Here is a 12,485-nt window from a genome sequence, read left to right as displayed (position 1 = left end):
AAGGCAGAGGATAAAAAGGAAACTGTAGCCTGATCAACAGTGCATACTCGACACGTACAATTACATGAACAACACACACACACACACACACAGCTATAAATTATAAATGTGTATGTGTGTGTGTGTGGTTGGCTATCTCCCACACACACACACACACACACACGCAAGCAAGAAATTGTAGTGAACAGGAGCCTGCAGGATAATAACGTACAAAGCATTTTGTGCAAACGTGGCCAAGAAAACTGGCCACAGTTAGAGAGGAGAGAGGAGGGGAAGGTGGCTGGGAACTGGCTTTGCGGGTGAGAAAATTGTGGAAAATGCAAAATTAGCATGAATACGAAATACAAGTTAAATATTTGAGCTGCCTTCAGGATGGGCGACTGAGCATGCAGTTAAGCAATGCAGGACACAGGACTCCGGACTCGGACTCCGGACTCACATCTTTTAGGATAGCCAGCATGTCTGGCACAATCATTGAAATTGCAGATACACATTAAAGCAAAGCACAACTACTACGTGTGCTACTCTATACGAACATACATACATATATAGTATTTTTGCTGGAAATGCATTTACCCAATCAAAAGATTTGCATAACTTCCTACGGAAAAAAGAGAGAAGAGAGCAAAAGTTGCAGCCTCGCTCGAATAAAATCGAATTTATTAGACAAGCATTTACAGAGTTGTAATATAATAGTCTGACTTCGAGTTCTGCTACTGAAATATAAATATTATTTCTTTATGCAACTGCTTCCAAAATATTTCACTCACATTTTCATCTCCGTATTCGATAAAATCACATTTTTAAACTTTATAGAAATATAATAGATATACATGCGAGAATAGACTGACTTCTTAACATAAATATTATCTCTTTATGCTAACAAAATATTTCACTCACATTTTCATCTCTTCGATAAAATCACATTTTTAAACTTTATAGAAATCTAAATACATAAATAAATATTATTTCTTTATGCAACTGCTTGCAAAATATTTCAGATACAATTTCTTCGCCGTTTTCAACAAAATAACATTTCTTAACTTTATTTGTATTTACAATGTTGTCACATAAAATATATACTACAATTGTGAGCAAAGATAGACTGACTTTTTGACAATAAGAACAAAATTTCAGCAAAATTTTTTGCTTCAGACTTATTGGAGTAAATTTACGAAAAAGATATATTTCGCAATATTCTCAAGATACACATAATTCGCTTTGAAATATCCAAGGGAAAAATTCACCTAATAAATTTAAATGAAATAGTTAATCCTCAAGCTTAACTCGCCACTCAATCTCCGTATTTTAAGTCTTATAAAATAGCAAAGACTTTTCTGCACATTCGAGAAAATAAAATAACTAAGATTGTTATAATTTTCTTTGATAACATATAATATTATAATTATTTTTAGACAGAAATTTACGAGGGAGATTAAGAACTTAAAAATGAAATTCACCCCATAAATTTAGCAATATTTTCAACTATTTTATATGATACATCATTATTTATCCTCGACTTTAACTTGCCGTTCAATATCTATCAATTCACACTGAAATATTGTAATATAACTAAACTTAACATGATCAGTATTCAAATTTCGTCATCTGTCTGTCATTATCATTATGATTATTATTATATCCTAAATCCTTATTTAGGAGAGAGATTAAAAACTAAAACATAAATTTCACCAAATAAATTGAGGCCTGCAATATTTTCAAGATTTTTTGATATAACCAAAAGATTATCATTATCATTATAAATAATTATAGTTAGGTCACTTAGCGATATTTTCAGCTATATCTTTGTTTATCCTCGAGTTCAATATTCATGTTTATAAGTCTTGTTTCCTTAATGATTTGCCTCGATATTTGTGCTGTGTTTACCGTACGGACAAGCCTTGATAAGCAGGAAAGCAAACAGAAAACGTTGCATATTTTTGTTTCTCAAAAGAAAACACGATAACTAATATTTGATTTATTTACATTTTATTTACATTTCGTTGCTTTTCACCTTGTTTGCCGCTACTTCTTCTTCAGCTGCTATATTTTATTTGTAGTTGTTGTTGCTGTTGCTGTTATTGTATTTATTTATTGTTGTTGCTGGTCTTGCTTTATTTTTCCCTCTCCTTATCAGCAGACTTTGACGTTGGGGACATGTAAATAATTTATATGGCATACCCTGTTATGTGTGTAATTTATGACAGGCCACACACACAACACACACACACACATTCGAGGTGTTATTATTGCGCTCCGTCCTCGTTCTTATCAATGTCAGAGTAACAGACAGACGGATAGAGAGAGAGAGAGAGAGAGAAAGAGTGGGAGTAAGAGGCAGAGACAATTTCTCTGACTAGTTTAGTTGCTGGAAATATGCTCAAGACTTTTCCAGTTGAGCCAATTAATCAGAGAAACTAGTTTTAGGGCAAATATTGTATACTATGAATATTTATTACAAAACAGCCATAAATATCAGAGCAACTATCTAAGCTAAACAAATTGAAAATATGATTTACAATGCAAAAAGTGCAAATTAATTAAAATAGAGCTTGCTTTTTATACCCACTACTCATGAGGTAGAAGGGTATTATAAGTTGGTGACTACAGAAAATGGATTTAACAGGCAGATTGGCTACTCTATATTCTTGATCAGCCATGTCTGTCCGTAATAGAGCTTTAACTTCTTTTTTTACAGTACTTGGTATATCAAAATACCAAATTCATTGCTATATTAAAAAAATAATAATACTGAAATGATAATACCGCAATGAAGCTCTGATTTTTGGACAGCACTTGGTATATTAATATACCAAATATGTAATTTGGTATATTTTAGTATTTTTTAGTATATTAATTGGGTACATTTAATTAATAATACGGCAATAGAGCTACATTTTGTATAGCTCTTGGTATATCAATATACCAAATATATATTTCGGTATATTTTTGCATTTTTTATATATTTATTTAAATAGTAATATCTCAATATAGGCATATTTTGGCCACACTTAGTATATTAATATACCAAATACAGATGTTGGTATATTTTAGAGCTAAATTTTGCATAGCTCTTGGTATATCAATATACCAAATATATATTTCGGTATATTTTTATATATTTATTTAAATAGTAATATCTCAATAGAGACATATTTTGCTAACACTTAGTATATTAATATACCAAATACAAATGTCGGTATATTTTAATATTTTTTAAATATACTAATTTGATATATTTAAAGAATTATTCCGCACTAATTTGCTTTTATTGAGAACGTAACGGTAGCGAGTGTTTTACAGCACTTTCTAACTCGTATCAGGAGCAAAGTCACCCGCCGCTCTTCCGAGTCTCACAACTCTGTGTGGCACGCATTCAACTTGCAACACGCATCAAATGTGTGCTGTATGTGTGCTGTATGTGATTAGTCTGCTCAGTCGTATGCAGTGTAGCGCATCGAGTGCGTCGCTCAAGCCGAACTAAAAAATGCCTTTACCTTCTTTCTTTATTTGACGTAGCATTTTCCTTGTTGCTTATCGGCTTCGTGCAATTCAATGTAAATAAGAGACACTCACACACACACAGACACACGCACAACTAATTGCTGTTTACTCAACGCGCAATTTTCTTTTCATCGCAGAAAATACGATGGCTGCGGGGTCAACGAGAAGTTTGTCGCCGTCTTTAAGGCCGAAGGCCATTGCGTTTAGTTCGTTGCACGTTGCACGTTGCAACTTCCCATTCTCTCTCTGTGTTGAAGATAAGAACTCACTAATCTCACTATCTGTTTTCTATCTATTCGTCTCTCTTTGCATTATATTTGTTTACTTTACCAAGAAATAAATAAAATGCATTCGTCGTAAAAAATAAAAAAAAAATACGAAACTAAAGTCGCCGCGGATGCAAACAAGCGACGATCATAAACATTTAATTAACTTTTATGAACTGTGTAAATAGTGAGAAAAATGCATTAACAGCCGACTGCAGAGAACTCGAAATACATTTGCGCTAACTTAAAGGGCATGAGGGATCTTTTGTAGAGTATAAAAGTTGAAAAATATGTGGAAAGAAAAACTAAGAATGAAATTTGGAATTTCCAAAATAAATTAAAGACTTTGAGAACTTATTTTTTAAATTTTTATACTGAATATACATTTTAAAATTTAAAGAATACTCAAATAAAATAAGTAATATATATTAAAAAGTCGGATAATACCAAAAATATACTAAAATATACTTTTGATAGCGATCTTTAATTTTTCTAAAGTCTAAAATAAATAAAATAATCAAAGAACGTTTCTCGAATTATTTTGTTGTGTGGCAAATCCATTTTAAAACATAGACAATACATAATTAAATTTATGAAAATACCGAAAATATACTAAAATATACTATTGATAACCCCTTTGAATTTTGAATAAATTAGGAAATGAAAGAACGTTTCTCCAATTATATAGAATATTCATATTAAAGAAATGGAATATAAAATAAATTCGGAATATACCAAAAATATACTAAATATGTTAGCGCATTCACAGTTCGTTAAACTGGCTTCATTTTGTGCTTAGTTTTTTATGCACTTTTTGTTTTTTACAATGGCCTTACGCCATTTTTATTTGAGTGTTGTCAATGTTGTTGTTCTACAGTTGTTGTTGTTGTTGTCGTTGCTATTTGCCATGGCCTAAGCAAACATTGTAGAATGTGCAAAAACCTTAATTAATGCCATATACACAGAGACACATTCTCGCCAGCAATAAATGTATTTGCTTATTTATTTGCACACAGACTGTAAGATAGGCAAAACGTTGAATGAAAATTATCGAAAAGGAAAATCTGCACATAGAAAATAATTGGCAATTTTTCGATTTGAAATTGCGTGCAAATTTATTTTAATTTTTTGGCACCTGCGTCGTGCAGATTGTTTGCAATGCAAATATGTATTTATAGAAAGCCTCTTTCTCTTCCTTCCTTTCCCTCCCTCGATTGTCACCTTTGTAAATACACAAAAATGTATCTGTATCTGTGTGTGTGTTTGCTTAAGTTATTTTACTGCTTTGTCGCCAGCTGTGGCCAAGAAGGGAAAGAACGAACCGAAAGCCGAAAGCATTTTGAATTCCAATTGGCCTCTGAGCTCCTTGTTGTTGTTGCTGTTGTTGTTGGCTGTCGTATTTGCATTGCATTATGCTAGCCAAGTTAGCAAACAGCAAACTGAGACTGAGATGTAAAATATTTTACACATGTGTTAAATATAAATCATATTTTTGCAAGCAATTTGCACAAACGATTTGCTTTTGTTGCTCTATGCAAATGTATTTGCCATTTGCCAAAATTCCAGCAGCAAATAAATCGTAAGCCTCTTTAATTGGGCCTGGCCAATTGTCAATGCACAATTGCCAATTATTGCTCTCTCTGTGTGTATGTTTTGCTATTAACAAATATTTGAACGGAGGTCAAGCAAATGACGCTCGAGTTGTCCAAATCAAGTTAACAAAAAAAAAACTGCATTAACAATTAATAGTGTCGCACGCTATGATTGAGCACAGTCTGAATATATGCGATAAGCATATCACATGCCACAAAAAGTTGCATATCTCGAAAAGCGAATCTCACAAATTAAATTGATAAAGCAGCAAAGTTAGCAATGTGTATTTTAAACTTTAACTAATCAGCTACCAATTTATATATTTTTATAAACTACTTCACAATGAATATTAATATATTATAGACGCTTTTGGGTTTTTTTTCGGAAATTCAATTTGCACAATTGATAAGAAAAATAAACAGAAATAAAATGCAGCTAACTTGTAGCTGGCAACCTTCTCTCAAAAGTCTTTTATAAACATAAATTTGCAATGCCTTTAATGGCGCGCGCAACATATTTTAGTCGCAGCAACAACAGCAACAGCTGCGGCAACCATTTATTGTTGTTGCTGTTGCTGCTGTTGTCGCAAGCTGCATTTTTGCCATGCTCTTTTCTTGCTGCCGCCGTTGTATTTGTATTTGGCTGCACAAATAAATTGCACATAAATCGCTGGCCACATAAATTTTACATGTTGCCGGCGTGCAGAGACAAAAAAAAAAAACAAAAAAACAAGTCGAAATTATGTGTCCGTTGCAAGCATAAATTATGCTAGAGGAAGCAAAGAGGGGAGAAGGGAAACAAGGCAAAGGGTAATGCTATGTGAAAATGCGGCAATTAAAATATTTGCGCGTCTAACAAATTTCCTTAATTAAAACACAAAACACAAAACAAAAGAAAAACACTAACTAGAACAGCTCCGGGCAATTGTGCAATTAGGTTTTTAAAGCGTGCATTGCCCGAGGGTAAATAGAATAAAAATAAAAGCAGCTGCTGTTGTAACCTGAAGGTCAAAGCAACCTGAGAGAGACACCCACGACAACAACAGCCATAAATTAATTGCATATAATTTAAAGCGCACTCGGCAAACATTAACAACGACAACAACGACAACAACAGCTGTAAATTGCCCCATCATTTATGCATATATCCACAGAGAGTAAAGTTACTTTTATATTTTTTCGTCAATGCCATTTAGAATCAACTAATAATTTGTCAACAATTTTCTGTTTGTTTCTTTATAGTCACGCGCCCGCAAAACCTCCACCAAAGCAAATAAACTGAATGCAGCCGCTGCCGCCGCATCAGCAACATCGCCACGTCTAAGTCCAGTGCCTGCAGCAACACACTTGCCGCAGCAATCGCCAAATACAACAACTGCAGCAGCAACAGCAGCCGGTGCCAGCTTGCAACAGCAGCAACAGTATCAGCAGCAGCAACACTTGCAACAGCAATTGTTGTCACATCAGCAGCAGCAGCAACAGCAGCAAGTGCAACAGCAGCAACACTATCAGCAGCCGCAGCAACACTTTCAACAGCAGCAGCACTTGCAACAGCAGCAGCAGCAACACCAGCAGCAGCACGCACAGCAGCAACAGCAACAGCAACAACATTTGCATCAGCAACAGCATCAAATAACCGCACAAATACAAACCATGAAGGATCAACCACAACAACCCATGGTAAGTTCACCAAAACTAACACATTCTCAGTCATCCATCAATTAAAACAAGAGCAACAGCTGCAATAGCAACAGCAACTACAAAGCGAGCATTGACCTTCAGCAACCATTTGGCCAGTCAATCAGTGCATATTGCATTTGCACATTCACTAGAGGGAAAAAAATAACACAAATTGAAGCTGTGCGTGCGCAGCACTCGACCAACATTGCGTATACGTCACATACGCCCCAATCAACTGCAGCTGTGCGCAGAGTGAGCAAGAGAGATAGATAGAGAGAGGGAGAAACAAGTCAAACCACACAACTGGCCCACACACACACACCCACACACACACACACACGCTCTTTCATTCATAAAGCATTTTTCGATTTTTATCAATGATTGCTAAATGTTTTCAAAATAAAACGCAGACCGCACAGCAACAGCAACAACAGCAACAGCAGCAGCTGTCATCAACAGCCACAGCCAGGTGCACACACACACGCACACACACACATAAAAGACTATTTTTACACACCCCCTGGAGTCGTAAAAAAACGCCATTAAATTTATTTATATTCGAATTTATATTTCATTTGATTTTATTGTCGCTGTCTGTCCACTATACGAATACAATTGTTATTGTTGCTGCTGCCGTTTGTTTGCATATAGAAAATTTTCACTTTCATAATTTTTTGCGCTCGTAAACATGCAAATGAAATGGAAAAACAACGCAGCGTTTGAGGGTGGTTAAATGTTCAGTGTTGAGTTTGTTTTGTTTTCGCCAGACACCCAAAAAAAAAATACGCATAAAACGTGCTGAACTGAAGCATAATTTAAGGCGCGTCAATCAACAATAATAACAACGAAAACAAAACAAAAACAACAACTGCTGTAATAATAGCCGAGGCGTTGCACATAATTGCGATACCAAATATTTGCCACGTTGCTGCTGTGTTTACTTGTTTTTCTTTCTTTTCGGGGCTTGGGCCCCAATTAGTGGGTCGCTTAATTAGGGCGCGACTAATGTGATTTATGCTCCAATTGTTGACAGCAAAGCAATATTTATAGTTGACCAAAAGCAACCACCTAACCCACCCACAACAACAACAAAATAAAATAATAAAGGGTTTGTTTAACTATTTTACGTTTTGAGTTACTTTTCGGGTTTCTTGGCATATAATAAATTATTGAGATAACACAAGCAATCACGCAGTATTTATTGAGTTGAATGAGTTCTACTCTTAATCTTTAGTTGTGCCACATTGTAGCACAAATTAGCTTCCGGCTTCCGTCGTTTAGCTTTTAAATAAACGCGCATAATTCAATTTGTTTATCGTCTACTCGCCACTTCCGGGAAAGCATTCATTGACAAGCGTTTGCTTAGTTGTAGATTACCAGCGAGAGAGAAATACACAGATTTTGTGGGCAGCATGTGACGTTACCTAGATACGTAATTGAGTTATTCTATTATCGATAGTAAGCGATAGTATTTAGTTAGCAAAAGTTTATCGACTTACTGAAGCTGTGAAGTAGTTACTTTGAAAGATACATTCAAATGTGAACAGTTTATAGTTATTAATAAAGATAGTAAGTGAAACAAAATAAAACTTGTGCATTGTATAGTATGCGATAGTATTTGGCTAGCTGATGCTTATCGATTTATTGAACTTAGTTACTTAAAGATGAATTAGATTTCAATACTGTGTATTTAATAGTATTTGTTATAAAGATAAAATCAGAGATGCATACTTTGTACTTAATTGAAACAATGCAATTTTACCATTATCGATAGTCAGCGATAGTATTTAGTTAGCCAAAGTTTATCGACTTAATGAAGCTGTGAAATAGTTTGAAAGATAAATTCAAATGTGAATGAAGGAAGTTATTAATATAGATAGTAAGTGAAACACAATACAAATATTTCCATTATCGATAGCATGCGATAGTAACATATGTGGCTGGCTGAAGTTTCTCGATTTACAGAAGCGTTAAAGTAGAAAGATTAAATCAGATTTGAATACCATGTTGGTATGGTATTTGAAACAAGGTTAAAATCACAGTTGAATACTTTGTATTTAACTGAAACACCGTGAAATATGTCCATTATCGATAGTATGCGATAGTATTCACTATCTAAGGTTGTACATACTTTCAAAAGGTAGAATTATGTTTATTAGTACAGACGAATTTATTACCATAGATAATATATATGAAGTGTTTTTTATAAACATATTTTCTTCTCGATAACAAAAGATAGTATGCGATTTAATTTACTATCGAAGTTGATAATAATAATTTGAAGCATCTAAAATCCCTATATTAATCCTGCACTGAAATGAAATGCTCTTAAGTGCAGTTGATTTATTCTACAATTAAACTAATCTTTTCACAAAAATATTATCACACTTTATTTATATTTGCTCTTATCTCTTCTCTTTCACAGGCACCCATGGCCTTCTATCCCACATGGCAGGCGGATCCATCGCAGGGCTGGCAGAACCAGTTCATACAGCAAATACCACAGAATACTCCAGCCTCACTCACATCGCTCAACTCATTGGATTTCCAGACACAGTCCTACGCCTATCCATCAAATGGCTACGTGCAGACCGGTCTCGGCTTCGATCCCAACTACGGCCGTTCACCGTACGGTGCGCCCGTCCAGCGCTACGACTTCCAGAGCCAACAGCTCTCGAGTGCGCCCATCAATCAGGTGGGACTGCAGAGTGTGGCCGCTGGCTTTGCGCCCGGCGGCGTTAGCTATGCCGGACAAGTGTCGACGGCGCCGGCGCCACCAGCCGTTGGCCTGCAGCAGCAGCAGCAACAACAGCAGCAGCAGCAGCAACAGCATCTCGGTGGTGATCTGGGCAAGAGCATGTCGGGAAACGACACGCCTGGATATCCGCGGGTGAGCAGCGTGCCGCCGCGCTCACTCAACTGTAACGGGTATCCAGGCGACTACAGCGGTTCTCAGCAACAACAGCAACAACAACAATCACAACAACAACAACAGACAGCGTCGGCAGCAGCCAGTGTTGCTGCCACGCCCACAGCAGTGCCAGCTGCCAATGCAGTGCAGCAAGTTGTGGCACAACCAGCCAGCTCTCCCATGCAGCCGCAGACGGTGCCTCAATCGCCCACACGCAGTCTCATCCAACAGCAGCAACAACAGCAGCAACAGCAGCCACGCCTTGTTTCGCAATCGCCCAGCCAGGTGCCGCCCTCGCCCAATGGCAACGGGCTGCAACCGTATGGAAGCAGCGTGCAACAAACGCATCCTCACTTGGGTTCGCCGCCCATGCAAGACTGGAACTGGAGCAATCAGCAGCAACAGCAACAGCAGCAGCAACATGCGCCCACGGCAGCACAGCAGCAGCAACAGCAACTCAGCAGTGATGGCTATGCGTCACAGGGTCAGGGACAGGGCGAACGCTTGCATCTGAATACGCGCATCAAGTCGATGATAATGCGCAAGAGCGATTCGAAGGATGCACCACCCGATATACAGGGGCTGCAGGGACAGGCGACAGCGCCATCTGTCGCCCAGCAGCAGCAACAACAGCAGACCGGTCATTTTTTATCGTATAGCCACCATCTCCGGCCCGAGACGGCGCTGAGCGCCAATGGGTCGAGCAGCGTCACGCCCACGGGCGCTTTGGGCGTTGCCGAACCCATCGGAGGTGGTGGCGATCAAATCTGGAAGCCGCATCACGCCAACTCATTTAAGAAACCGAGTATCGTTGGCAACAGCGGCTACGCGAGCAATGACCATCAGTTGCAGCTGCAGCTGCAACAACACCAGCCCGGACAACACACAACCATCAGCCATGTGCCCGAGGTGCCGCCCCAAGCCACAGCCATGCCAGCCATGCCCATCCAGCCACAGCCACAGCCTCCTGTGCAGCCGCAGCCGAAGAAGTCGCGCAGTCGCAGCAAGGCAAGTCGTGCAGCAGCCGCTGCAGCCGAAGCTGCTGCCGCTGAGATCGAAAGGGATCGCAATGCCAATGACCCGGGTGGCGGTGGCGGTGTCGGAGGAGGAGGAGGAGGACTTAAGGCGCTTGGCGCTCACTATCCACCGCCTCCGGGCAGCACTCAGGACTATCATCATGGGCAGTACATCAAGACGGAGCCGGGACTCTTGCCACCGGGTGCCCCGCCAGGCGGCCAGCCCAATAAAATGGAGGGCTACGAACGCAACTACCAAAACTTCATACAGTATGCGGACTTTTGCCAGAACGACGGCCAGGGACAACCGGTGCAGCAGCATCAGCAGGACTATGCCGGCTATCATCACAATTCGGCATATTACGGCGCCGGAGCGGGCAGCTTTCAACAGAACTTCCAGCAGAGCTTTGTGCCCGGCTATCAGGCAGCGGCCGCGTACGGAAGTCGCGGCAAGCCTCCGTCGAATGCGGCGCATCATGGCGCCCACGGACATGGGCATGGCAATAGTATGTTAGAGCTGGATCGCAAGCCGGACACCAATAGCATCATACCACTGCCCACCAACTATGAGAAGGATATACCAGCGCACGCATATCCCATTCCGGCGCATCGTTATGCTCTTGGGCATGGCGCACCGCCGCCGCCTCATCTCAGCCATCACGGCATGCTCGAGCCGAAGATCGAGGATATGGGCATGCTGGGACACGGCCACGGGCATGGCTATGCCTATCTGGGCGATGGGAAGCCCCTCAACAATGGCTTCTCCTGCTGTCGTCAGGGAGGCACGAGACCGCCCACGGCGGAACATCTCAAGGATGGCACCTGCCTCGGTCTGGGCATTCAGCCGAAGGAGGAGCTGCTTGACGAGGAGGAAATGGCTGAGGCGCATAATGGCGTCAAGGCCAAGTCAAAGAAACAAAAACCGGACGAAATACCCGAGATTGTTGTGAAGCATGAGAAAATCAATCCCATGTATGATACAACGGATCGCCTGGAGAAGGGCAACAAGACGGAAATACCCGAGTGCGAGTGCTTCCAATCCGACAAGAATCCGCCCGAACCGGGCACTTACTATACACATCTGGGTAAGTTTTTAAACATTGTGGTTTAAGTCCCTGAGAGCTTTGAGATCAGGGAATGAGTTTCTGGAAGATTTGTCACGAGTTTTCATCATGTGGAAGAAGAAAAGACATCCAAAAAGATTAGACTTTACTTCTTGGAGGGTTAGAATCAAAGGGTTAACAGGTCAGGGGTAACCAGAGAAGTACTTAAAAGCTTAGATGTCACAATCTTATTGGAAAAACCTTTTTCGGGAAATGTCTCCCTGAAAGGTTAGACCTCAAGAAATAAAATAAGTACCTCAGAGGTTAGAGATCAACAATTGAGTTCCTGGAAGATTTGTCACCATTTTTCTTGATGTGGGAAAAGAAAAGACTTCTGGAAAGGTTAGAATCAATGGATTAACAGCCTAAGAGTTTAGGGATAACCACCAGAGAAGTCCCTAAAAGCTTAAACG

At 39.4% G+C, this 12,485-nt stretch overlaps 1 protein-coding gene across 4 annotated transcripts in view; it reads left to right on the top strand.

The window, feature by feature from the left end:
• The window catches only part of LOC132793984 (methylcytosine dioxygenase TET), a 130,644-nt gene that overhangs the window by 114,261 nt on the left and 3,898 nt on the right, over nt 1-12,485 (top strand). For all 4 annotated transcript variants that reach the window (XM_060804184.1, XM_060804182.1, XM_060804181.1 and 1 more), the window contains 2 exons: nt 6,605-7,042; nt 9,468-12,054. In XM_060804184.1, the coding sequence (XP_060660167.1) occupies nt 6,605-7,042; nt 9,468-12,054 (3,025 nt within the window). The remainder of the gene's footprint in view (nt 1-6,604; nt 7,043-9,467; nt 12,055-12,485) is intronic.

Source organism: Drosophila nasuta, chromosome 3 (genome assembly GCF_023558535.2).
Source record: "Drosophila nasuta strain 15112-1781.00 chromosome 3, ASM2355853v1, whole genome shotgun sequence".
In the NCBI taxonomy this organism is placed as follows: Eukaryota; Metazoa; Arthropoda; class Insecta; order Diptera; family Drosophilidae; genus Drosophila; species Drosophila nasuta.
This window is presented reverse-complemented; position numbering and strand designations above follow the sequence as displayed.